The sequence below is a fragment of the Xenopus tropicalis genome, chromosome 2 (assembly GCF_000004195.4).
Source record: "Xenopus tropicalis strain Nigerian chromosome 2, UCB_Xtro_10.0, whole genome shotgun sequence".
Taxonomy (NCBI): domain Eukaryota; kingdom Metazoa; phylum Chordata; class Amphibia; order Anura; family Pipidae; genus Xenopus; species Xenopus tropicalis.
The window spans coordinates 90,488,595-90,516,264 of NC_030678.2; the positions used below are offsets into that span (position 1 = coordinate 90,488,595).

Below are 27,670 nucleotides of genomic sequence, written 5' to 3' on the forward strand. Positions count from 1 at the left end.
GAATGAAAGAACTGCAAAGCGGGTCCATGGATATACTGCACTAACTGGAATGGGGTGGGGTGGGGTGGGCAGGTTTTGCAAGGTTAAATGGGGGGGGTGGAATAGGCTATAATGAGATGTGGTTTCAATAGACTGGTTTTGGATGAATTAATTTTATTTAGAAAACCATCAACTTACTGGTAAAATGGTATTTGTTAAAGGGGTGGATCACCTTTATATTTTTGGTATGATATAGACATTTATATTTTAGGACTATTTGTAGTGATTTGAATGAGAGACTGAAATAAGAATTGGAAAGGGCCTCCAATATAACAAAATAACGATAACAACAAAATTGTAGCCTCACAGAGAAATTGTTTTTGGCGGACAGCTGGAAAGAGGTAGAAGAAAAAATAAAAAAAAATAAGAAAATAATTTAAAAAAATCTATAAAAATTTAAGAATAAAGAGTGAATTAAAAAAGTTGCTGAGAATAGTAAATTCTATAATATACTAAAAGTTAACTTAAAGGCAAAATATCCCTTCATTAATAATATAAAATATGTTTGTAATGTTGCACAAATGTAACTTTTGTTATAAAATGTCAGTGGTGGCAAATGGTCTTTTTTCATTAAAGCATGGACTAAAGCCACTGGTTTTTAATCAAATTAGGAACGGACTTACTAATATGGGTTAAAGAGTGAAGATTATTTAATTGGTATAAGAGAGAGTAAGGGATAATATGTTATGGGTGAAATAGTGACAGGGCTGGTAAAAGCACCTATAACACCGAAAACTGAAAAGGATTCCTTTGCTTTACCATAATTGTTATTCTACACAGTACTTGTAAAAATTGTTTACTATGTAGACAATGTCTAGATTTTTATCTTTTGTGTCTTTGCTAATCTCTTGCCTTCAAAACATGCATATTATTGTCTCTTGTACACAGCTATTCATCCGTTCAGCCTCATATCCCCTGTCTTCAACTTAAAGGAACAGTAACACCAAAAAAATGAAAGTGTATAAAAGTAATTACAATATAATGTACTGTTGCCCTGCATTGCTACAACTGATGTGTTTGCCTCAGAAAGACTACTATAGTTTATATAAGTAAGCTGCTGTGTAGCCATGGGGGAAGCCATTCAAAGGAGAAAAGGCACAAGTTACTTAGCAGATAACAGATAAACCCCCCATTATATGGGGCTTATCTACTAGTTATCTGCTATGTAACCTGTGCCTTTTCTCCTTTTTTCCAGCTTGAATGGCTGCCCCCATGGCTACACAGCAGCTTATTTATATAAACTATAGTAGTCTTTCTGAGGCAAACACACCAGTTGTAGCAATACAGGGCAACAGTACATTATATTGTAATGTATATTACTTTTATACACTTTCATTTGGTGTTACTGTTCCTTTAAACAAATGTGTTTTGATGTGCAGGGCCCAAAATTCTACAATGTTTAAGTAAGAAGTGAAGTAAAATTCCCCAAGTTAAAGGCTGATGGGGAATTTCAGTGCAAATCTGCACTAGTGCAATGAAGTGGAACACCCACCTTGTAATTAACATTACAAAATCTAGTGACATTTAGTCTCATGAAACCAATGTAAATGGGCAACAGCATCAATGCACAATTGCATCTGTGTTTAATTCCATCCCCCACCCTCCAACCCCCCATCTCCTGAGTAACCTGTGATAAGGCTAGTTTTTCCACTGACCCACTACCTAAGGTTGGACTCATGGGCCAATCTCCTTGCTCTTTGACTTATTAGCAAAGTCAAAGAGGGCGTACAAAGGGCCACACGTGGTAAGGTTGCCTTTCTATTGTTCCGATGGTTTATGCAGAGCACTGCCTCTCCTCTTTACTACCTCATCTGCTGATGCACCATGGACTGGACAATGTGGTGAATCTACAGATTATATTTGGCCTGCATACACGCTCAGATTAACTTAAGTTTGTTTATTGTGATGTTTTTTGTTCTTCTATGGTCATTTTAAAGGAAAAGTAAAGAGTTTTAAAGTAATTAAAATATGATGTGCTTTTGCTCTGCAAAAAAAATTGTGTTTTTGCTACAGAAAAGCTACTGTATAAATAAGCTGCTGTGTAGCCATGGGGGCAGCCATTCAAGCTGGAAAAAAGGAGAAAAGGCACAGGTTACATAGCCGATAACTAGTAGATAAGCCCCATATAATGGGGGTTTATCTGTTATCGGCTAAGTGCCTGTGCCTTTTCTCCTTTGAATGGCTGCCCCCATGGCTACACAGCAGCTTAGTTATATAAACTATAGTAGTCTTTCTGAGGCAAACACACCAGTTGTAGCAATGCAGGGCAACAGTACATTATATTGTAATTACTTTTATACACTTTCATTTTTTGGTGTTACTGTTCCTTTAAGGCTAATGCCCCATGGAGAGATTAGACACCTTAATTAATCTCTCCAAAATGCCTTTCCACCAGCAACAGAGTGATTTGGCCGTGGAAAGGCATAATCCTCACTTTGTTTTCCAAAGCCGTGCAGTCACTTGCAGGAGGAAACCTTGTACATCTTTGAAAAAATGAAGGGGCACAAATGCCTTTCCATCGACGATTCACTTTGTTGCCAGTGGAATGGCATTAAGAGAGATTAGTGGTCTGTGGCAGGAGTGATTTATCGTGAGCGAATAATCTCTCTGTCGGGCATTAGTCTAAGGCAGTGTTCCCCAACCAGTGGCTCAGGGGCAACATGTTGCTCCCCAACCCCTTGGATGTTGCTCTTAGTGCCTCCAAACCAGGTAGTTATTTTTGAATTCCTGACTTGGGGGCAAGTTTTGGTTGGATAAAAACAAGATTTCCTACCAAATAAAGCCCCTGTTAGCTGATAGGGTGCATAGAGGCTGCCTAATAGCCAATCACAGCCCTTATTTGGCACCTCCATGAACTTTTATGGTGCTTATGTTGCCCCCCAAGTATTTTTACATTTGACTGTGGCTCACGAGTAAGAAAGGTTGGGGACCTCTGGTCTAAGGGGTAAATCTGCCTGTGTAATAAAAAATATATAACCTCTATATTTAGAGGTCTGATTAAATTTGTATTATTCTTTAAGTGACACTGACACTAAAAACTACTCTTAAAAATTTGAATATACAGGAATATACAGGTATAGGACCCATTATCCAGAATGCTTGGGACCAAGGGTATTCCGGATAAGGGGTCTTTCTGTAATTTGGATCTCAATACCTTAAGTCTACTAAAAAATCAATAAAACATTAATTAAACCCCATAGGATTGTTTTGTGTCCAATAAGGATTATTTATATCTTAGTTGGGATCAATTACAAGGTACTGTTTTATTTCTACATAGAAAAAGGAAATCAGTTTTAAAAATCTGAATTATTTGATTAAAATGGAGTCTATGGGAGACAGGCTTTCCGTAATTCGGAGCTTTCTGGATAACGGGTTTCCGGATAAGGGGTCCGATACCTGTACATTAAAGGTTACCTTTAGGTCATGTTGACTGTTTTTCACTGATAGGGCTGCTTTTTTTAAGTAGTTGTCACTTGAAGTTCCTAAACCTGACTGTATTGCCAACCTGGCTGTCCCATTTCAGCCTGTCAGTTATAGCTTCTAATGCTAACGGACTACTGCTGCACAAATATGGATCAGCCAAATACTTAAAAAATTATAAATAGCATGCAAAGTGTGTTATTATAGTTGTAAAAAAAAGTTTGATTTTTGGTGTCAGTATCTCTTCAAGTAATTCCTTGAATTCTGATTACTTCTTTTCACTGTGACAAATGATGTGCGGTTCACTTCCCTTCATAGGTATTGGGAAATGCATGAAGTATCGCACACACTCACACACTTACAGTTAGGTCCATAAATATTTGGACAGAGACAACTTTTTTCTCATTTTGGTTCTGTACATTACCACAATGAATTTTAAATGAAACTACTCAGATACAGTTGAAGTGCAGACTTTCAGCTTTAATTCAGTGGGGGGAACAAAACAATTACATAAAAATGTGAGGCCCTTAAAGCATTTTTTTAACACAATCTTCTGAGGTGTCTGTTCAAATCCAGCTAAATGCAGTCAAATTGATTGGGCGGCATTTCATGATACAGATGGACAATGACCCAAAACACACAGCCAAGTCTGTCACCTGATCTTAACCCAATTGAGCATGCATTTCACTTGTTGAAGACTAAACTTTGGAGGACAGAAAGGCCCACAAACAAACAGCAACTGAAAGCCACTGCAGTAAAGGCCTGCCAGAGCATTAAAAAGGAGGAAACCCAGCATATCTGGTGATGTCCATGGGTTCAATACTTCAGGCTGTCATTGCCAGCAAAGGGTTTTCAACCAAATATTAAAAATGAACATTTTATTTCGAGTTATTTAATTTGTCCAATTACTTTTGGGCCCTTGAAATGAAGGGATTGTGTTAAAAAAAATGCTTTAGTGGCCTTACAGTTTTATGCAATCGTTTTGTTCCCCCACTGAATTAAAGCTTAAAGTCTGTCCTTCAGCTGCATGTGAGTTGTTTCATTTAAAATTCATTGTGGTAATGTACAGAACCAAAATTAGAAAAAGTTGTCTCTGTCCAAATATTTATGGACCTAACTGTATAACACAGAAATCTCATTCCCCAGTTCCCATGCTATAAATATATCTGTTGGTTGTATCGGTGCTTCTTCAGGGACTTCCCCACATTTTGTGTATGCAGTTTTTCTACAGAAATTCTACAAAATTCTAAGAGAATTGGCAAATATTCTTGCCTTTCTATGAAAACAAGTACAGTTATGGGGTCCCTTATCCGGAAACCCATTATCCAGAAAGCTCCGAATTACGGAAAGCCGTCTCCCATAGACTCCATTTTAATCATATAATATAGAATTTTAAAATTGATTTCCCTTTTCTCTGTAGTAATACAACAGTACCTTGGTACTTGACCCTGACTAAGATATAATTAATCCTTATTGGATTCAAAACAATCCTATGGGGTTTAATTAAGGTTTTATTGATTTTTTAGTAGACTTAAGGTATGGAGATCTAAATTACGGAAAGATCCCTTATCCGGAATACCCTTGGTCCCGAGCATTCTGGATAATGGGTCCTATACCTGTATTAAAGTTTCCAACTTTATGATTCAGCTTCCCTGTTAGGGCATTGCAATATTCTGTGGTTAAATACAAACTAAAAAAAACACATCAGGAAGGGAGGAGTGCAAGGATTTTTTTCCTTTGGCTTCCTTATCACTAAACTTAAAGGTCTGACAAGAAGTTTCCATATACAGTTGTCCAAACCATAGGTTTTTTTTTTGAGCCAGTGAAATTAAATTAAATTTCAGGCAAACTGTGAAATTAATGCATGTGATTGGGGTAATCAGAGATTACTACTACTGCACATACTTGAAATATTTATGTGTGCTCCTATCTGTCAGTGATCTAAACCCTTTTTTAGAAATTTTGTCTTAATAAACATACCAACCTACCTTGGTCCAGCGCTCTTCTTAACTAAAATACTCTTTCTTAGGGTATTTTATGCAGAGTGCCACACCATCATCTTTTCTGGTCATCCTAGTGGCATACATTTACAGTACATGTCTTTTGTTTGATTTCTGCAATGCACATGTGCCGTCCAACTGATCTCCCACTGGTTGCTGGCGGCACGTGGCCCCCCATCTGTCTGGCTAGTTTGCAGGATTTAAATGTTATCAGTATTGGCCTTAACTGCCCCCCCCCCCCCCCACATTGTTTACACCTGAGATTCAGGCTGTAAGCCCCCTGTACTGTTCACACCTGTAAGAACCTGCATTGTTGACACCGGTAAGACCTCAGGCTCAGACTGTAGGTGCCAACATTGTTCACCTGTTCACATCTCACACAGACTTTAGGAGCAGTGCTGGCATTGTGCCACTGTATGTAGTGGATTACAAACTGTTCATCTTGGAGTGGTCATGATCAGTTACTTACGTAGACATGATAGGTTTCCTTGTCTCCTTTCCTACTGTGCCTGTCCTGGCTGTGTGTTCCATACTCTGCCTGCCCTATGCTGCCTGTGTGTTCCCTTAGAAGAAGGGAGGTTCCATTTAAACATTCGGAAAGGATTTTTTACAGTGAGAGCTGTGAAGTTCTGGAATTCCCTCCCCGAATCAGTCGTGCTGGCTGATACATTATATAACTTTAAGAAGGGGCTGGATGGATTCTTAGCAAGTGAGGGAATACAGGGTTATGGGAGATAGCTCTTAGTACTAGTTGATCCAGGGACTGGTCCGATTGCCATCTTGGAGTCAGGAAGGAATTTTTTCCCCTCTGCGGCAAATTAGAGAGGCTTCAGATGGGGTTTTTTGCCTTCCTCTGGATCAACTAGTAGTTAGGCAGGTTATGTATAGGCATTATGGTTGAACTTGATGGACGTATGTCTTTTTTCAACCCAACTTACTATGTTACTATGTTACTATGTTACTCTGCCTGCCTTACACTGCCTGTCTGTGCCATACTCTGCCTGCCCTACCCTGCCTATATGTGCCATACTCTTCCTGCCCTATGCTGCCTGTCTGTGCCATACTCTGCCTGCCCTGTGCTGCCTGTCTGTGCCATACTCTGCCTGCCTGTATGTGCCATACTCTGCATGCCTGTATGTGCCATACTCTGCCTGCCTGTATGTGCCATACTCTGCCTGCCTGTATGTGCCATACTCTGCCTGCCTGTATGTGCCATACTCTGCCCTATGCTGCCTGTATGGGCCATACTCTGCCTGCCCTACCGTGCCTGTATGTGCCACACTCTGTCCTACCTTGCCTGTGTGTGCCATACTCTGCCTGCCCTACCCTGCCTGTGTGTGCCATACTCTGCCTGCCCTACCATGCCTGTGTGCCATACTCTGCTTTCCCTACCCTGCCTGTGTGTGCCATTCTCTGCCTTCCCTACCCTGCCTGTGTGTGCCATACTCTGCCTGCCCTACCCTGCATGTGTGTGCCATACTCTGCTTGCCTGTGTGTGCCATACTCTGTCTTCCCTACCCTGCCTGTGTGTGCCATACTCTGCCTGCCCTACCCTGCCTGTGTGTGCCATACTCTGCCTGCCCTACCCTGCCTGTGTGCTATACTCTGCTTGCCTGTATGCTTAATTATTCTGTTTCACAAATAGGTTATAGTTATAAAAATATATAGTTTTTAGTATGCTTCTTCAAACCAACATTTTTTCCTACATTGAAGAACTGCTGTCTTTCAGAAAGGCAAATCACTGACTCATGCTGGATTCAGCCAGTTGGAGCAGGTAAAAAAAAAAAAAACATGGAAAAAAAACATTAGGATTAGGAAATCTCAATTAAATTGTTCAATGTTCTGTATATTTGTATTAAACATCCATTACAGTTTAGAGGATTTTTGTAATAGTGGCAGTTCCCAGTTTTTTTTTTTTTTTTTAGATAGGTTGGCTTTTAGCTGGGAAAAAATGTCACATGTGTTATTATCTTTAGAGTAGGCAGTGTTGGATAATGGATGTAGGCCGGTGTTTTAATTGCTAATTACACTAGTATAGAATAACGAAGAAGGTTTTATTGGTGGGCAAGAATCTGGTTAATATTTAGCTGCCCTAGAAACTTTTTTGTCTTGAGCTACCATTTCCTTTGCTGAAGGTTAAAGTAAAGGTTATATTGAACTGTAAGATCAATGCAGATTAGACATGACCAGGGAGTCACGGAACAGTCACTGTTGCCTGTAGAATCAAGGGAAAGATTAGACTGTTTACACTCAGGTGCTGAGTCAAAGGATGGATATTCCAGGCCTTGTTGTCAAAGCAGAAATTAATTTAGAAACCATTGGAACCTCAGGATTAAATGTAAAAATCTACCTCAGATCAGGATAGTTATTTTAATAAACAATTATACTCAAAGATCATTGTTGCTCATTATGGACCCTATTGGGGGCTCAATGTACATGCTGCACTCTAACAAAGCCACTGAAATTTGGGTGCTCCAGGCAGCTGATTGATCTAACTGAATACAAGTAGTAACTGTGCAAGAGACTGGTTTGGTCATTTTAGGCTTTTGGGGGAAATTGTATTCTGGTATGGATGGGCAGGATTAACACATTTAAGACTGGTCAGAAGACTGGCTTTACTGGTACAGCAGCTGGTTATTGGATTCCCAGCTGTTCTCTCTCTCCCCAAACAGGAATTTCTGGTGTCTGTTTAATGTGCTATATTAACCCTTAGCATGTTGCAATCCTGAACAACTGCACATAGTCTCAGTTTTATTAAGTCAATACATAACAATGCCAGGATTTTTTGTTGCTCCTTAAAGCAAGCCTGAATACTTTCTATTATTATGGGAAATGGAGGCATTTATCTACCTGAAATTCTACTTGATAACATTGAAAATATAAGTAAAGTGTATTTTTTCACAATATAATTAATTGTTCTTGAATGTGCCAGATGAGTGAAATAGGTATTCTGTTTAAGATATCATGATATCTGATCGGCAAATATTTTGTGGGTATCAAGGGAAAGCACTCACCTAAGAAACAGGATAAAAACAATATCAATCACCTCTATGTAGTTGAAAGAGCAAGGCATTATGGAAATAAACTGCATAAAAGCAACAAATATATTGCATAATGAGACCTGAAAAACAAACCATAAAAATCATAGATATAATCACTGATATGCTTATGTAACAAGTAACATTTACCTTCAGTTTTGATGTTACAAAGGTTACCCACATGGGTGGTTGACTAAACTGGAAAACATTGTAAAGCAAATAAAACATAGCCTCTGATTATTATATAATGCAAGCTTGGCAAGGTATATGGGCTTCTCTAGGTAGTGAACAAAGATTTCCGGAGATTTTGCTGTTAATTTTTCCTGCAATAGTAGTCATAGTTCTACAGTAGCCTGCTATACAGTTGATTTATTTTTGTTTTTCCAAAAGGATTTGTGGTGAGGCAAAAATTTAAAATGATTATGTTGGATGTTATAGTACAGAGCATTAGGTTTAAGATATTTTAAATGAGATTTTGCAGTGTAGTAGTATTATGGACAATATTATCAGTTGTAAACTTCGTACCCTGTATGTGGATTGTTTGGGGAAATATACTTTTGGTGTTTTAATGTAAGCAATGGGTGAACATTTTTAATGTTCTGAAGTACACATTAGATGCCTAGTTTTATGTATGCTTTTTGTGAGTTTTAGAAACCCTTTAGGTACAATGCATCTTTGTATATAGCAAATACACTGGTTAGTTGATATGACACCTAACAAGAACTTTTTAGGAATTTGTTATGATGAGATTGCTGATTTTGACATTGATTGTTGATTGATTTGATATTCTAGTAATAAAGACTGAATATTTTTCTAATTATCTAGGTTTTCATTTTTTATAAAAGCATTGTATGCATAATATTATAGATGCATTAGAAATATCTATACTTCTGGAACCATAGAAGACAGCAAGGTTGAATCTGGTTGCCTGTAATATTGGTTTTATTTCTGTTCTTAATTAACTCTGGTTGGCCAAGGGTGTAGTAAAAGTATGTGAGTGTGAATGTGGTGTTGTTGTTGAACCCTCTTTCCACAGAGGGGATACATTTTTAAATCCACATATCACATATGTTGGTTATGTGGAGATTAGAGTGGAATAAAAAGAATGACATTGTGAATGTCATCTGGATGTATGTATGGTGACAAATTGAGGATGGCAAACTAAGTAATATTGTAAATATTTCCTGTCTGTGTTTGCCTCTATTACCTGAAAGAGTGAGGAGTCATATTTTAGTCAAAATAAATGCTAGAAAGACATGTTGTACTGTTTGGGCTCTGAATTGTTGCATATATATGGTTGGGGCTAATGCTGAGAGAAGTTAGTAATTCAGTGATGGATAATTAAACAGACAGCAAAATATGTTTTCCCTGAGAAGGACCAGGGAAAAGAACTGGTGTGCTGAAAATGAAACCCCACCAATGTATCCAAACTACACTTACTTTGAAAACCTAAGCCTTTAAAACCCACCAACCTCAAAGTGTTTCTTCACAAAGTTTGGGGAAAATAAAGCAAAAGGAGCAACATGTGATCTAAGTTGGATCATCTACAATAAACTAATAAAAAGAGTATTAAGTGCTTTGGGCAGAAAGTTGCTTGTTTGCTTTGTATGGATTATTATACTTGGAGCAAGCTCTGTGCCATTTACTACATTTCGATCCTTAAGTACTATAAAGTATAAACTGATGGAACATAAAAGCTATGTATCAGAATCCTAGGTAAATTAGCCTAACTGTGTGTGTTTCTTTTACTTTATGTAGGGTAGAGTGTTGTGAAATTTGTTCACTGAGAATCATTCTCAGTGGTGCATGGTGTAGTAGTAGACTTTAGGGAAACAAGTGCTACATAATGACATAACAGATCCATGGGTGAAGGGACCCACTGCTGATTTAAAGCAATACTGTCATGGGAAAACTTGTTTTTTTTTTTTGTTTGTTTTTTTTCCAAAATGCATCAGTTAATAGAGCTTCTCTAGCAGAATTCTGCATTGAAATCTGTTTTTCAAAAACACAAATAGAATTTTTTTTAATACTCACATGGGGCTAGCCGTGTTCTTAATTTCCCAGGGTGCCACAACCATATGACATGTGCTCTGATAAACTTCAGTCATACTTTACTGCTGAGCTGCAAGTTGGAGTGATTTCACCCGCCTCCCAGCAGACAATCGGCAGAACAATGGGAAGGTAGCAAGATAGCAGTAGATATCAAAATAGCACTTAATAGTAAAAAATACAAGTCTGGCTTGCGCCTCCTCCAGTTACATAGTAGGAGAAACGGTAGGTTACCTGAAAGCAGTTCTAATCTGTAGCAGTGGCTCTTTCTGAAAACTTAGATTCAGGCACAGTGCACAGAAATGGCTGCCTACACACCAATATTACAAGTAATAAAATAAATTTGTTGGTTCAAGAATTAAATTTAAAAGGTATTTGCTATGTAAAAGTGTCATGTAGAAATAAAAAGTATACCATAAAAACCACAACAGTATCCCTTTAACAAACTACAGCAAAAAGCACCCATTTTCTAATCATTCCTATGGGATTTTTAGAAGGATATTTATCAACGGGTAAAAGTCAATTGGGTTCACCATTTGATAAATACACTTCTAAAAATGGAAAAAGGAATGACTAGAAAATGGGTGACAAAGCAGATTATACACTGAGAAGCAGAGAATAATGCACCCTAAACTGATTATACAATAAGAAACAGTAGTTATTGGCATCCTAAACAGATTGAACAGGGCTTAAGTACGTTATTTAGTAAGAAGCAATTTTTATTTGCAACCTAAGAAAATTATTCCTGGAGAGGTTGTGGCACTGCAGCTACATTATAAGGTAAAATACCATTGGGTTTTGGCATGCCAAGTATACTCTTGAGAGTGGCAGATACTGGCACTACAAAGCATACAGTGAGAAACAGTGGATGATGGCATGCTATGTTCATTATTTAGCAAGAGTAGTGAATACTGGCATCACAGACACCTTATACAGGGAATGGCCATGGGTGACATAGCTGCTAACTCGCTTAAGTAGTAACCAATTAACCAAGCATAATAAATACATTGGATGTCACACAAAGTGTTATCCCTGCTAACAGAGATGACCATGATGATACCCTCTGTGTGCATTAATGGGTATGAGAGATGACAAGATGAACCTGCCACAGCGCACATGAGCATTTCTCTATTAGCAGCTGCCCTTGTGCAATCTAGCATCTGTGTTCGTAAATCAGCCCCAGTGGTTTCTTGCAGCCAGTACCATTTTAGAAATGAGAATTAGAAGAGAACCTTACCTCAGGTTAGTTGCAGCAAAATGCTTAACATAACATAACTGAAATTATTTATTTTTTTTTTTTACTGGGAAAAAGGCACAATTCCTTTCCAATAGTTTCATGACTTACTGTCTGTATTATGAATGAGTAAAGTTATTTTCTGTGCTCGTTTTTCAGAGTGTAAATGGTTTTTTCACTTTGTTCTGTGAGTATATACATGTTTTTTTGCTCAGAGCTGCAAACGTTTGGGGTTTTAGGCATGTCTTGGACCAACTGCTTAAGAATGAAGATATAACTATGTTACAGAATGGACTGAGATGCTGTAGTAGTGCAGGGGGCTGCATAAAAATGCAGTAACTGCTGTAGGCAAATACTGTGCAGAGTGTTACTTGCAACTGTGATGCTACTGTAGCTGGGAGGAAGGAAATGTGCTGGGCAGAATAGTTTACCTGTGGGATTAAGTTTGTTGGCAGCGCTGATAATCTGTTTTCTAACAGTTTTGTGAATCATTTACTCTTGTTCTCTTTTGTGAAAGGATGAGCATATCCTGAAATTGAAGATTTTTAGCGTATTTTGGTTTTCTGATGGAGATCCAGAATTTGATTTATAAATGGTATTTCATAGATCTTTTAGTTTCAGTGGTTGCTATAATGAATGTATTGTAATTGGGGGGGCAGTGCTTCAGACAAACTTTGTGTGGTGAGTATTAGTTGTTAAGAATAAACAATGTGTTTGCAAAATGTTTTATATTACCAGGTGGTCATGTAAGATATATAGGGGTTACATTGGATTTAATGGTACCATGCTTTGTTGAAATCATGATATCCATATAAAGGTCTGCATCTTGAGTCTGCCAGCTGTCACAGAGCAGGTGATGAAACTCAATCCAGTAGCCCCCCTCCCATGTCAAGCTTCACATAGGCAGCCCCTTTAAACACACACAAGTTCATTTGGACCATTATCGCCAAGCCTAGAGATGCTCAATAGCTAGGGTGCTGAATTGGTGCAGTACACAGGAGCGTTAGCCATGTTTGAAGCGTGACGGTTTGCAAACGTGATGGAAGAACTGCATAATCTTTGTATAGTTTGTGTGTATGCTTGAGTGAATTGTATTAGTAAATTACTTTATTACCCCTCAGTTATGTGTTCCTAGCTGAGAAATCCCTGGGGCCAGACAAAATTATTAGCTTGTTTTAAGTAAAGGTCAGAAAGTAAGAAAGAAAAAAACATCCTGTTTTATGATCAGGGAGAACCTGTCAGTGTAAGGGGTAGGTGCCACATTCTGTTGTAAATCTGTTTTTTTGACGCATAAATATCCTTGAAACAAGCTGAGTTTTGTTTTGTGCACCCTTATGTTTTGTGTGGTGTGTTTGTACAACAGTAGGGGGGGAAGCTGCCTGTACAAGGATCATTTACCTCTAGGTTACAGAGATACGAGCTGCTTTGTACCCTGCCATTGTTCAGTTCATTGAGGAGAGAATGAGCGTCTCCAACTACAAAAAGTTCCTACTGGACCTAAATAGTGTAAAAGGTACGTGGGTAGCCCTGTATATCCTAGGTTATGGTTGATACCTGTGTACGTCCCTTATGTGTGTAAGGTATTTCCACCTGTGTATTATTGTTATCTTTTCCCTTATCAGTTAACCCCTCCCCAATTGTATTTGTGTTGAAAGTCCTATTTACAGTATTTGTGTATCTACCAGTGTACATGTCTGGTTATCTTTTCTGTATTTGTATGTGTGATACTGTTTCTATCTATGTACATATATTCACTTGATGTAAACATTCCTAGGTCTTTCACATGTCTGTATACAGGTGAACTAACTTGTCTTTGTTCTACATTCATACTTTTCATTTTCAGTAATTGTATGTATGGGTGATATTTATATCCTTTGTTAGAGTGTCTTGTCTCAATTTGCCATTAGGTTATCACCAAGAATACATTAGGGCCGATTCACTAAAGTGCGTTAAAACGTGCGCTATTTATAGCATGCGTAAAAAATGTTATTGTGTCTAATTTTTCGTGTCGTAACGCACGATTCACTAAAAGTATAGTTGCGTTAATTTAGACGCGATGCTGCTTGCGGTTTTTAAGTCACGAAGACTATTTTCGTGCGGTATTTGACGGAACGCGCACTAATCAACACATCGCGCACAAATAGTCGCCGCGTGCGAAAAAACGCACGCCATATTAGCCATACATGGCATTACTTTCGTAAAACTACTTTTATGAAAATTTCCCTGCAAACTGGATCACTCTAGGTCCAACACATACTTGAATAAATAACACTGCAAAGTCCATATTTTATTGCCAAAAGCTCATTAACTTTTCTATTTCTATAATTACCGCCTGCCTCAAGTAGGTGTTATTTTTCGCACAGACTAATGTGATATTTAGAGTGTTTGTGAATCATGCGTTAGTATTATTTCTGCGCGCTAATTAACACAATGTGGTAAAATTAACGCATGCACTTAATAAATTAACATCAATTTTACCGCAAAAAAGTGCGATAAAACTTTTCGACCTTTAGTGAATCAACCCTATTGTCTGTTTAGGGGGTGCTTGTCAAGTATATTTAATCACATATATTTTGCAGTATCCTGGGTATCTACAGTAAATCACATTTATGTTAAGGTTTGTCATTGCTCTGTTTTTGTGAACCTGTGATACTCTTAAAGCTCAAAGATTGGCTTAGAGACCACAATGTATATACTGCTCATTTGTATGAGTATTAGTCACTCTTAATGTTTCTGTCTTATTTTGACTTTGCCTTCTACATAACTATGTAGCTATGTTATTTTCCTGTCTCAAAATATAATACTATATTACTTCTTACTAGCCATACCACCATTGTGTATGGGTCTACTCATCACACCACTAGTTTTTATTTTAACTTTGCCACTGCAGAGGTTGTATGGGCATGATCTGACTGACCTGACTTTTACAGATGTGTCTTTGACCCATGTCAGATTGTTAATATCACACAGATATAGTCTGTCTTCAAAGTGGAAAGAGGATAACTCCTTCCCAAGTTTAGTAGGCTTAACTAGGCTTTCGCACAGGTTGGTTTGGTTAAAAGCCTCAGCCCAGGCTGTGTTGGTAAAACCAGGTAAAGTTTGATTTTGTCTTCTCAGGTTGAGGGCGCACCAAGACCAATGCACAGGTTGAATGGGTATGAGTTTATCAGTCCTCTGCCCAGGTTTAGAGGGCTCAGTGGGACTCTGCCCAGGTTTAGAGGGTTCAGTGGGGTATAACTGTGTATTTGTGCAAACAACCTTAGTGACTGGGATGCATCTGTTTGCAGGCTTTCTTTCATGTATATTACTGTTATGTAATACCCACTGCATTTGTGGTTGTAACCTGCTCTGCTGTTTTTTTGTTAAAAATTTACCAGCTCTTGAACTGTATAGCAGTGCTGCCACCCAGTTGTTTATAGGAGTGTTGCCCATCCCCACATAACAGTTGTTCTTATCCCCTATGGATTGTTTTGTGAATTTCTAACTTGTATTGCAACTGTTTGGAAGGAAGGGCTTTACTAAGCATGCATTCTATTTACAGCTGGCAGATATATTTTTGCTCTTAATTTTACATCCAGTGTTTGAAATTTCTGACCACTTGGCCTATAGCCTTAAAAAAACTTTAATCCATTATCCAAATACTAAACACATTAACTGTCCAACGTAAAGACTTATATTAAGTACATTTACAGATTTTTCAGTCACTTTAAAGCTGTATGATCTTTCATTAAGGTTACTTCTAAAATGTGCATAGGATTGGTTTTCTTTATAACAAATGAACTGTTTCATTAATATATATATGTATAGACCATACAGTTTTCTAATATACTTATCATCTTGTTTGTATTAATAAAAGTCCAGCCACTACCATTTAACTTTTGACATTTTATGTTGAAAATTCTGCCATAAAGAAAAGTAGCCAGCTGTTAGGGTCATTAAAGGAGAAGGAAAATTATGGGTGGGGTGCCAAATTTTAGACACCCCCCAGTTATTATAATTGGTTGCCTTTCAGGAGATGTTGCTCATGGGTAGCCCACGGTCGACAAATCTCCCCATGTGGCATCAGCCTTATGTTTAGTGTAGGGTAGTTTTGCCGGAAACTCCTTTACTTTGCGAAATATTATGGTTACTTTTCTTACCTTCTTGGCAGAGCACATTTCCTGTTCTTTTTGTAAATTTCTGTTTCCTTTCTGGCTAACAGCAGAAGTATTGTCTACATTAAGGCAGACATGCAACACATACACTTAGTACAAGAGACAGTGTCCCACAATAATTATGTTTTATCTGAATACCATAATAAAATATGTTAATTGCATGGTTCTTGCCTTTAAGTGATATGACTTATGGCGAATAAAGGGCCGCCCTGCACTTATGCTTATCATGCATAATCATAGAGCAGTGATCCCCAACCAGTGGCTCGTGAGCAACATGTTGCTCCCCAAACCTTTGGATGTTGCTTCCTGTGACCTCAAACAGGTGCTTATTTCTGAATTTCTGGTTAAGAGGCAAGCTTTGATTGCATAAAAACCCTTCTGTAGGCTTCCAGTCCACATTGGGGCTATTAAATAGCCAATTATAGCTCTTATTGGCACCTCCTGGAACTTTTTTCATGCTTGTGCTGCTCTCCAAAACTTTTTCCATTTGAATGTGGCTCATGGGTATAAAAGGTTGGGGATCCCTGTCATAGAGTATTGGCCAAAAAGTGGTATCACTGCATTTTTAGTTAATAATTAGAATTGCAGGCGCTGATTAGAGTAAGCACAGCAATATTAAGTGCCAGATCCAAATCATCATTTACCCTTGACTGATCAAGTGCAGTTATACTAATGAAAGCAGAATTTTGATTGGTGGGTATGGTTTATTTCTTTGAATTAAAATGCTGTGGCCTTTACACATTAGTGTTTGTAGTGCATTATGATATTCCAGCTTTTTTTTTTTGGAATTTACTGCATGGAAATGTTAATGACACCAGTCTTGTCTACTGAGTTGTACAGATGTTATAGACTATACTGCAAAAAAAGTCCACAACACAGTAACGCACTTACCATTGCCTGTGTAAGTGGCCCAAGGAAGGAGAACCAGGGTATATAAGAAACTTTAGAACCGTTGTGTATTGTACATTTGTGAGCACAATTTTTTTTTTTTTCCATAACACTGTACCTAAAATTGTCTGGGTGGGTTTTTGTAAAACCTATTTTGAAAGACTCGCAGGAAAACATCCTTCATGAATTGTGGCCTCTGCTTAGTCAGCAATTTAATTCCTCAAAATGTATTTTATATCTTTTAACTTGCATCTGAAATAATCACATTATTAGAAAAATTAGTGCTACAAGAAAAAGAGATCTTACATGTTCAGTTGAGTAAATGACACTTAGGGCCAGATTTTTTAAAGTACGAATCCGAATCACGAAATCCAATAGTTTCTGATGTTTGCAAAAGTCACGAAAATTTTGTTCATTTGAATATGAAGATTTCATACTTACGTTCCGAAATTTTCGCATGGAAACAATCGTTACAAAATTTTCGTATCTGAACAATCGTAAACGGTGGGAAAACCTTTCTGACTTCAGTGCATGATTTTAGAAGCCTCCCATAGGACTCAATGGCACTCTGCGGCTCCAACCTGGCCAAAGGAAAGTCACGATAAAGAAGCTCGAATGAATCCGAAATTTTCATACTCGTTGCGACAAAAACAATTTTGTTGCGCAAATTGTCGCAAAGTACAAAAAATTGTGCAAATTAACGAAAATATCACAGAAAATACACAAAATGTGCAAAAAACATATTCGGACCTGTCGTACTTTAATGAATGTGCCCCTTAATCTACCCTTTGACGTACACCACTTTTTAGTAAAAGTCAAGTCACAACAGACATCAGGGGATGAATACAAATGCACTATCCAGTCTGCAGTAGTATATTTAATATATTGGAATAAAATGAGCATGTATGCATTGCTTCTTGCATTAAATGAGGGGTGTGTTCTCACAACAGTGAAATATGCCTGTGTACCATCAGTATTTAGCTGGCCATACACACACCAGTAAAATGTATTTTCTACTGTTTTTGGTGTATATGTGGCAGCCCCACTGATCCTAATCTCTTCCATGTCCTATAGATGTTGGGCAGTTTGGGATTTGGACATGCTTGAAAATGTAATTTGTCAGTGTTCTATATCTGCCTGTGTAGGGTGCACTGGCAGGTGAGTAAAGGTGGGCATACACACTATTTTATTGTATGATAATCGGGGCGTGTATGGTAGGAGACAGGATGACTGATATCAGTAAAAACCTTGGATATCGGTCGTCGCGTTGATCGGGCAGGACTGAAAATTTTGATATGGTGCCTCTTTTAATGTGGCTGAACATCAAAAACGTTAATGCTGACTTGCAGATAGGGGTAAGAATTTCTTTGTTTTTACCTGCATATCTGATAATTAAGCTCTTAACATTAGTAGAGTGGATAAACGCTCATTCCCACAGCCAATGGTAGTGGAAAAGATCGTAATTTTAGCGTGTGTGGCCGCCATAAGGGAGATTCACTTCCTGCTGTTCTGCCTGCTCTGCTGGAACAACTAGAACAAAAGAAATGCAACTGTACCCTGTGTGGTCCATTTTAAGCTATCCATCTGATTGGGTAAGGTGCTGATTTTTGGGATTGTGTACATTGTTTACAAGTACATTGCCTCCTTCAGAGCACAACAGGAATAAAGCTGGCCATACACGCACCGATAATATTGTACGAAACCTCGTTTCGTAAGATATTCGGTGCGTGTATGGCAAGTCGCCGAGTCGACCGATATCGCTGGAGGCTGCTGATATCGGTCGGCTCGCCGATCGGGCAGGTTAAAAGATTTTTATCGTGCGCTATAGAAGGCGTCTGAGCAAAATCTGCCTTCAGGGCTGAATCGACAGAAGGAGGTAGAAATCATATTGTTTCTACCTCCTTATCTGCCGTTTCAGCCCTGAACGTTAGTGGCTGATGGAACAATCTTTCGTGCGACCGATGGTGTCGCCACCTTAAGGGCGAAGGCACATGGGGCGTTTAGTTGCCGCCATAGTCTAATGCACAAGTCATCGTGACTAATTGCATGCCGATTTGCAGCACAGCAATTAATTGCCAAGGACTTGTTAAAGACTATGGGGCAGATTTATCAATACACGAACGCTGGGAGCGTTCATCCGAACGCTCCGAGCGCATCTTCACCGATTTTTTCGGGCCCGCGCGACTTTTCCGAACGACCCGCACAAAATTTTCGGACGCCCTCACGATGCTTTCACAAAGGATTCGGAGAGGCTCTGCCGCTGTTTGCAGTTGTTCGGTGCAAAAGTTTTGGCACTTTCGGATCCCCAATGCGATATTGTCGTGACTGGTACGATTTTTTCGTGGGCATTTTCGTGATGTTTGCGATCTTTAGAGGTTTTCGTTTCCGGTCCGAGTTTTTCCCATTCGGGATTCGAACTCGTGTATTGATAAATCTGCCCCTATGTGTTTTGCACTTGGGTAGGCACAACTTTGTATCTGTTTGTTTATTTTGTGTTGGATCGCATGTACCATTTTTAAATAAGGGATTTTAACTAGTGTCATCTAAAGGACTAAACATTAATGAATAGGATTGAATGAATTGGGATTGAATTCCTTTTAGTGTAATATTAGCCTCCCTAATTCACACTATAATATTTATTAGAACATTTCTGTGGAAAGGAGAATCTAAGGTATAGTAATTGCTGTTTTTCTTAAGGTTGGAAGTGGTGTGCTGTGACTCCTTATATTTTATAGTAGGGGATATATTTGCAGGGTTTAGTAAACAAAGAGTTGTGGGGTGTTGAAGGCTGTACCACTCCAGTAAGTTGATGGCTTTAATCATATTAGTGTGTGTATTACATACCATAGACCTGAAACATCAGTTGTCATCCAAGACCTTAAAATTACTCAGTTTGTGGTTAGTACCCACAAGTTAAGCAAATACTCATAATACCAACCCATTAATTGGAAGTCAATTTCATTTTTCCTGTGTTAAAGCTCTCCAAAGTCAGGAGAATCAGGACAAATGCTTAATAGCTAACATAAAAGCTGCTTGTATTTCAAAAGCTGAAAAGTATGACTTAAACAGGATGTATAGTTATCCCATCAAGCTAAGGAAGCTTGTTAGTAAATTTCCAGTATACATGTATTATTACTATTATTTTTCTTTTTTTTTTACTGTTGTAAAGATAAATGTTCCAGTTTCCTCTGCACGAAAGGAAGCCTTAGTCAGCTTCTGCTTCAATTTAAAAGGAATTTGATTGGTCTGTGACTACACAGCCCTCTTTGTGCAGAAGTAGCCAATTTGAAGCAAGTATGCTAGTCACATGACATGTATTCTTTATAGCAATAGGGCCCAGCTGCGATGAGAGAACAGTAATGTAAGAGATTTATAGCTGTGTTTGTAGTTTTTACGGAAAAATAATGTTGATAGAGAAACTTAATTTGTTCTCATGTAACATTCCTATTGTTTTCCAGAGAATGAAGCTGATATTGCTGTCTTTTTGCAAGGCTATACTATAACATACAACATTGATTTACCCTGTTTGTTATCGGTATCGTTATTTACTAGACCACTTAAATACTGTTCCAGCTTATTTAATACATCACGTACTTTCAGATATCCTTTGTCTTTAGACTCATTAAAATAAATAGAATATTTTATTATAGCGGCAGCATTATTACTGTTTAAGGTATCATAAAACAAACATACATCTTAATTGGTTACTGCATACACTCTTATCTTCCACCTTTGTCCTTCCACCCGAGTTGCCATCAGTTGCCATCCCACCGGCGACAATGTAAGTCGCAGATGGGATGGCACACACGGCGGCGCGATTTCGGCAAATCGCCGAAAATGCCTCGCGAAGCAACTTCGGCGATTTGCTGAAATCGCCTGCGCAGCGTGAGCCATCCCACCGGCGACTTACATTGTTGCCAGTGGGATGGCAATTCGGGGAGATTAGTCGCCCGCGAACAGGGAGATTTGTCGCGGGCGACTAATCTCCCCGTGTGCCAGAGCCCTTAAAGGGCATGTCAACCCCAAAAAATATTTTTTGCCTAATAAAAGAAAACATAATTCCAAGCAACTTTCCAATGTGAATTTATTGAAAATGTTTAGTCTTTTAAAAGTTATTTGTAAATGTGATTGCTATTGAAAGCAGCATTTGCTGAACACCTTGTTACTTTTTAAACAATGTTGCAAAGGTCAGTCTCCTCCAGCAAGACAGGTCTGTCAATCTGCTGGTTTATTTTTATTGTTTCAAATTCCAGAGCCACTAGGGCAAAGAATACAAAAGTACTGGAAAACACTACTTGTAATAGCAATTATATATACAAAAACCATTGCAAATTTGTTATGAATGTCTATTGTAAAGTTGCTTAGAATTATGTTTCTTTTTTTTTTTTTTTTCTTTTATCAGGCAAAAAAATAATATTTTGGGTTGACTAGTCCTTTGATTGTACCCTGACATGTTCCTTTGATCCCCCAAAGGTTTGGGCCTCTACTGTACTTTTGCCGTTATGTAATCCCTCAGCATGCCTATTTGTCTGCGTGCTGTTTTTCCCCTCAGGCCTCTATAACAGCCCCTTGGCGGTCTCTTGTCACGTGCTGGAGCAGGCCCTGCAGTACAAGGTGTTCCTGTCTGATAAGCAGCAAGCTCCTTTCAGCACTCTCTACAAAGATTCTTTAGAGCTTCCATTTCTGAGCCCTGTCATTACCTCTACATTTACCTTATTAATCCAACTGTACATTCTCTGCCACTTTTCTGTCCTCAGACAGGACTGCATGCTCAATGTAATCTAGTGCCCCCTTATTTGAATACCATACATACAAATTATTAGCCCTGCCAGACAGTCATCCTTATATTTGATGAACAAAATTTGGCTTAGTTCCCTCAGCTGATGCCCCTATAACCTTGCAGTGCTGTATGCTGGTAGTATTCTTGTGGTTTGTATTGCCAGGGATGTCTTTTCCTCTTTAAACTTTCTGCTTGCTCTCTTCATTATAACATGGCTTTGAGCTTGACATTATGTGCAGTAAATTGCAGGCAAGCCAGGTTTCATTCTAACCAGGTTTAAAAAATTCTGGCTATTGGGAAACTTTTTAAATGTCTTGGGATTCCAAACTGAATGCTGGATACGGTAGAGGGACAGGATCTGTTATCCAGACACTCAGTGTCTAGAAAGTTCTAACTTATGGAAAGGCCATATACCATAGCCCCAACTTTAATCAAATAATTCTAATTTTTAAAAATGAGTGCCTTTTTCTCTGTAATAATTAAACAATAGCTTGTAATTGATCCCAACTAAAATATAACTAATCCTTATTGGAGGCAAAGCAATCAATTTGGGTTTTTATTTTTTAAATGATTTTTTGTAACTTGAACTTAATTGGAAATCCAAATTAAAGAAAAGATAACTTGTTCCTAAGCATTCTGAATAACAGATGCTATACCTGTAATAATTCTGAGCAGATAATGTATGTTACCAGTAGAGTGAGAAAACTGGAAAAACTTATTGACTCGAGTATAAGCCTAGGGTGGGAAATGCAACCACTACTGCTAAGTTTCAATAATCAAATAAATAGCAGATAAATAAATAGATAACTTTAGGGAAAGAAAAATGCCACAGCAGCAGACAAAAGCAAGTTTGGGAACGCTGAGAAAGCTGCCATACTAATTATCAAGTACTTGGACGTGTGTCCGTACGCCCCCACCCCCATCCATTCTCAGCCAGTGACACGGGGGTATGTGCCAAGCCTCTGGCTACTCCGGCAGTGATGGTGAATGGTAGATGGTGAAGATGTAATGCGTTCGGCACACACAACTCCCCCCCCAGTCCCCCGTGGACGGACGTGTTCCAGATCCTAACTGCTGCAGAGAGACCTTCAAAGAGTAAAGCTAAGGGAAGACGTGTAAATGAGAAGAAGAGAAGCATCCCCTCGTAGATAATTAGTGAAGCCAATGTAGAACAAATACAACCCTACCCACCATGTGGATCAAGATGGTTGACAAAAAAATGTTGATCTTCCTGGTACTGTATATTAATAAAATGTATTCTTAAATGATCAGATCTTTGTAAGGCACAAGAAATATAATGAGTACCTCGTTGTCCGTGCGCCCCCACCCCATCTATTCTCAGTCAGTGACACGGGGGTATGTGCCAAGCCTCTGGCAATGATGGTGAAGATTACAAGAGTCGGCAGGAGGTAGGGGGGAGGCATGCACTCACCTCCGTCCACGGGGGGGCGGGGGGGGTTGCGAGCGCATTACAAGAGTCGGTAGGGGGGAGGCACGCACTCACCTCCGTCCACGGGGGGGGGGGCGGGGGGTTGCGAGCACGTTACAAGAGTTGGCAGGACGGACACAAGTGGAGGTAGGGGGGAGGTATACTCGAGCATAAGCTACTCGAGCATAAGCCGAGGGTTACTTTTTGAGCACATTTTTAGTGCTGAAAAACTCTGCTTATACTCGAGTATACAGAAATCTTCTTGGTAAAGCTTGATAAATTAAAGACCCCAAAGAAGGGGTCTATAAATATAAAACAAAATATATTAACTAGCAGGAAACCCTTCCATTGCACATGAGTAAATCCTCAGTCAACCATTTAATTCATACACCATAATGAGTATTTTTATTTTGTTTTTTTTTCTGCTATTTTAAGCATTTTTTCCCTATTTTTCTCTATTGTGCTACCTGCAACACCCAGATCAGTCCTGTTTGCCATCACCCTAAGGACAATAGCACACAGAGAGATGTGTAGCTTGCAGGACCCAAAGGTGACAAGTCTCCTGAAAATACCTTGCCATTGGGATCCATTAGAATCACCACATATAAAACACGTTACATGTGGTGGTTCTGGGAAGTGTAAAAAAATCCCTTATTTTGCTATTGGATTGCATACCATGGTATGCCACATACACGTGGCATTGTCCTTAATTGTATTAGGACTGTGGTATATGGGGTATTTTCTTAGTTATTAAAATGCAAATTCTATTCTTTATGTAAGCTCTTTTGGGCAGGGCCCTCTTCACCTCTTGTATCGGTTACTGATTGCTTTATATGTTACTCTGTATGTCCAATGTATGTAACCCATTTATTGTACAGCGCTGCGGAATATGTTGGCGCTTTATAAATAAATGTTAGTGTAATGTAATTAAGAGTGGTAGCAGGCCTATTTCAACAGTAGCTGCTGATCTTTATTTTCTGCTGAGGCTTAGCACGTTCTCCGTCTGCTTAGGGATGTTATCAGTCAGCTAAGCTAGAGGGCGGCATGAACAAATCAATTACTAGAAGGAGGTTGCATCTGTAAAATCAAGGTTTTAAATCATAGAAGTAAAAGGTTAGTCAAAGTTTGATTCATCGCTAATCTGCAGCCCATCAGTTTAGAAGCAAAGATGTAAAATACACTATAAGGGTGAAGACACATGGGGCTACTAGTAGCAGCTACTTGTAGTGGCTAATAAAATAGACAATGCTGATCTTTACTGATAATTGTCTCTACGTATGTTTTAGCAGAGCCACTTCTCAGTATTGTCTATGGCAAAGTATTTTCTGAAGTTTAGTTGCTGTGAAAAAGTAGCTGCTACTAGTAGCCCAGTGTGTCTTCACCCTAAGAAAGGTGCATACTTCAGACTGAACAGCTTTCTGTGCAACCTTGCAATACGTATCTAAAACACCATATAACTTTTAGGGCTCTGGCACACGGGGGAGATTAGTCGCCCGCGATTTAACTCCCTGTTCGCGGGCGACTAATCTCCCCCGTGTGCCAGAGCCCTTAAGGTGAAGGCACATGGAGCTACTTAGCAGCAGCTACTTGTCATGGCTACTAATTGCCAGAAAATACCCTACCATGGACAATAATTAGAACTGCCTCTGCTAAAGCACATGTAGAGACAATTATCAGTAAATTATCAGCATTGTTGATTTTAGTAGCCATGACAAGTTGCTGCTACTAGTAGCTCTGTGTGTCATCACCCTTTTAGGTTGGGGATTAGTAAGTAGTTGTGACTGTGGTATGTAGCCCCATAAAAAGATACATACTGTCCCATTATCACTAAAGTACATTTTGTGGCTGTGTATATAATAGTCAGCTCAAAAAGGTGATATTATGCCCTGTAGATGGGTTAGGTTAAGCTGGTTGTTTTGAAGTGAATATAAAAGGCTTAAAAAAAGTTTTTTAATAGTATCCACCTTTAGAAGGAGGATTCATATGTGTGTAGAGTTGTGTAAAGCAGTAGGTCTTAATGAGTATGAGTACCCTGAGGCAGCAGGTCTTAGTGAGCACCAAAGTCTGACAAACAATGAGTGTTGTGCTGTGTACGAGATAGTGACTGAAAAAGGCTGCAATTGGTTATTTTGTGGATGTGGATTGGCAGACTACAGGAGACTCTGTTTGGCAGTACACCTGGATTTTATGCAACCAAAATTTGACTCCAAGACAGAAATTAAAAAACCAGCACCTGGGACCAACATCCATGGGATTGGTGAGCAACATGTTGCTCCTGAGCCACTGGTTGGGGATCACTGGGATAGTGCAATGTACAGGATAGTGCAATGATAGACTGCCTTTGGAGAGCCCTGATTGTGCTTTGTATTTGATGATTGAAGGTATTGATTCTGTGGCACCTGGGTTTGAACATTTCAGTTACTAATATATAAGTGTTCCATTTTATTAGAATAAATAAAAACACTAAACACATAATACTAGCATTTCAAAGCAAACACATGTGTAAACACCTGTAGTTAACTTCTCAGAGATTTCACCAGCCTGTAATAACATATTGGCTATTTATCTTTCTAAAACTGGAAACACATTGTTCAACCCATTTATCTGAAATTGTAGAGAAAACAGACGTTGTAGGGATTTATTAAATAATCATTCAACCACAAGATGCATTATTACATCATCATGTTAGACATTTCCACACAGTTTGGAGATATATGGGGTTATGAAATAAAAGACACTAAGTTTGCCATGGTGCAGTAACCCATAGCAACCAATCAGAAGTTAACTTGTACTGATCATCTGCTTAATACATACACCCTTCTTAATTAAAATAACAGGCAAAAAGTCTTGTTTAAATTTTCCCACTATTACGTTGATAGTAGCTGCTCATTTTTTTGTAGCTATGTAAGCTTTAACCCCTACTAAACATGCTCCCCATGCTTTTCTGCAGTGTATCACAGACCACCTGTTACATTTAATACATTGTTGCTGGAATTTATCTAATATAACTGAGAAATGTATCAACTAATGTATCAAAATGATATACTTAAAAAGGTTGGAGACCTAGTTGACATCATTTACTGTATGTCACATGGGGGGAAATGAAAGAAATCAATTTTTTTATCTACATTTAATGAAAATGGCAAAAAATAAAAAACAATTAAATATAGTATAAGTATACTATTTGAAAATGTTTTTTAAATTGCACTATACCTTGTGTGGGAAGTTGGATCTAGAAAGCCTTTCTAAAATGTAATTGATCAGCTGTGATGCTTCTAGACTACAGTTCCCAGTTTGCTTTAACCACTAATAGTATGCTGGGAGTTATAATCTGGAAATGTCTTGATTGAGAAACTGTGTTATTGAATAATAATGTCCCAACCAGGGGGTGTTTTTAGGTCCGGGGCTTCCCTAGGCACGCCCTAGGTCTTCAAAGCGACGCCATGTGAAGCATGCGCTTGACGTCACTTTTTTAGAGCCTGTGACCCCCCTCACCCCCCCAGCTCTATAACCAGATTTCCTATGGAAATCTGCAGTGGAGGCTGGGGGCATTTTTTAAGGTGCCTTATTATAAATATTCCCCTGGTCCCAACTGTATGTTTAAATTACATTTAGGGTAACGGCACACAGGGAAATTAGTTGCACGCAGTTATATCTCGGCTGCCGTCGGCATCTATTATCCCCAAAATACCTCCCCACCGGCAAAAAAGTTGCTGTTGGAAAGGCATGCACGTTGCTTCCTTTTTCAAAGTTGTTTGAAGTTTCCTGCGCAAACATCCCTACAAAGGCCTAATATATAGCACCAGTCTGTGGCAGCTTATAGCAGACCCTCTGGCATTTAAATGTTTGTAACCCTTACATTTACTACTATGTATATAAGTTAGTCACATCTCCCCCAACCAAATTTTATTATTTGTACTGCATATATCCCTTCCATTTGCCAGCACTATCACATTTTCCTAAAACAGAGAGCAGCTTTTACCCATCTGCCATTTTCCCTCTGACATCATAAGTGATATTTACATCTGCAAACACCACATATGCTCTGTAAAGTTAATGCAAACATCAATGAAGGCTTACAACAGCATAACTTAAGGTCCCCATTCACAGGCCGATTCTGGCTGCCGATATCGGTCCCTTAGACCAACTTGGCAGCTAATCGGCCCGTGTATGGGCACTACCGACGTGCCTGCCCGACCGATATCTGACCTGAAATCGGCCAGATCTCGATCATGCAGGTTTAAAAATCTTATCGGATCGGGGACCGCATTGGCTCGTTGATGTGGTCCCCGGACCGACTTTTCCTATGCCCATCGTTATAGCCTGGATTCTCCCGATATCTCCCACCCGTAGGATCGGCCCGTGTATGGGGTGCCTTACTTTAATCATTTACTTACTTTGAGTCCTGCTTGGATTGTGCCCTGTAATCGTAAAGCGGAGCTCAGAAATGAAGGTTAGAAGAAAAAACATGTTTCTCCAGAAGAGTGCACAGCTAGAGCAGAGTTTCTATGAAAACCAGCAGTTCCATCTCTTCATAGACTGGGGAGTGTGTTTAGTAACCTGAGTTGAGAAGAACTGAGCATGCTCAGTAGTCAAGAGCCAAAGTCAATTCCTAAGGGAGGGAGCCGAGTGGGCTTGA

The 27,670-nt window shown here is 38.9% G+C and overlaps 1 protein-coding gene across 22 annotated transcripts in view; it reads left to right on the forward strand.

Moving 5' to 3' along the window:
• Nucleotides 1-27,670, forward strand: part of macf1 (microtubule actin crosslinking factor 1) — a 183,641-nt gene that overhangs the window by 16,414 nt on the left and 139,557 nt on the right. Inside the window, exon 1 of one of the 22 annotated variants that reach the window (XM_012957429.3) lies at nt 13,126-13,293. The exons of the other annotated variants lie outside the window; for them this stretch is intronic. Within the exon in view, the coding sequence (XP_012812883.2) occupies nt 13,242-13,293 (52 nt within the window). The 5' untranslated portion in view covers nt 13,126-13,241. Of the gene's footprint in view, nt 1-13,125; nt 13,294-27,670 lie in introns of those variants that run through there. 22 annotated transcript variants of the gene reach the window in all.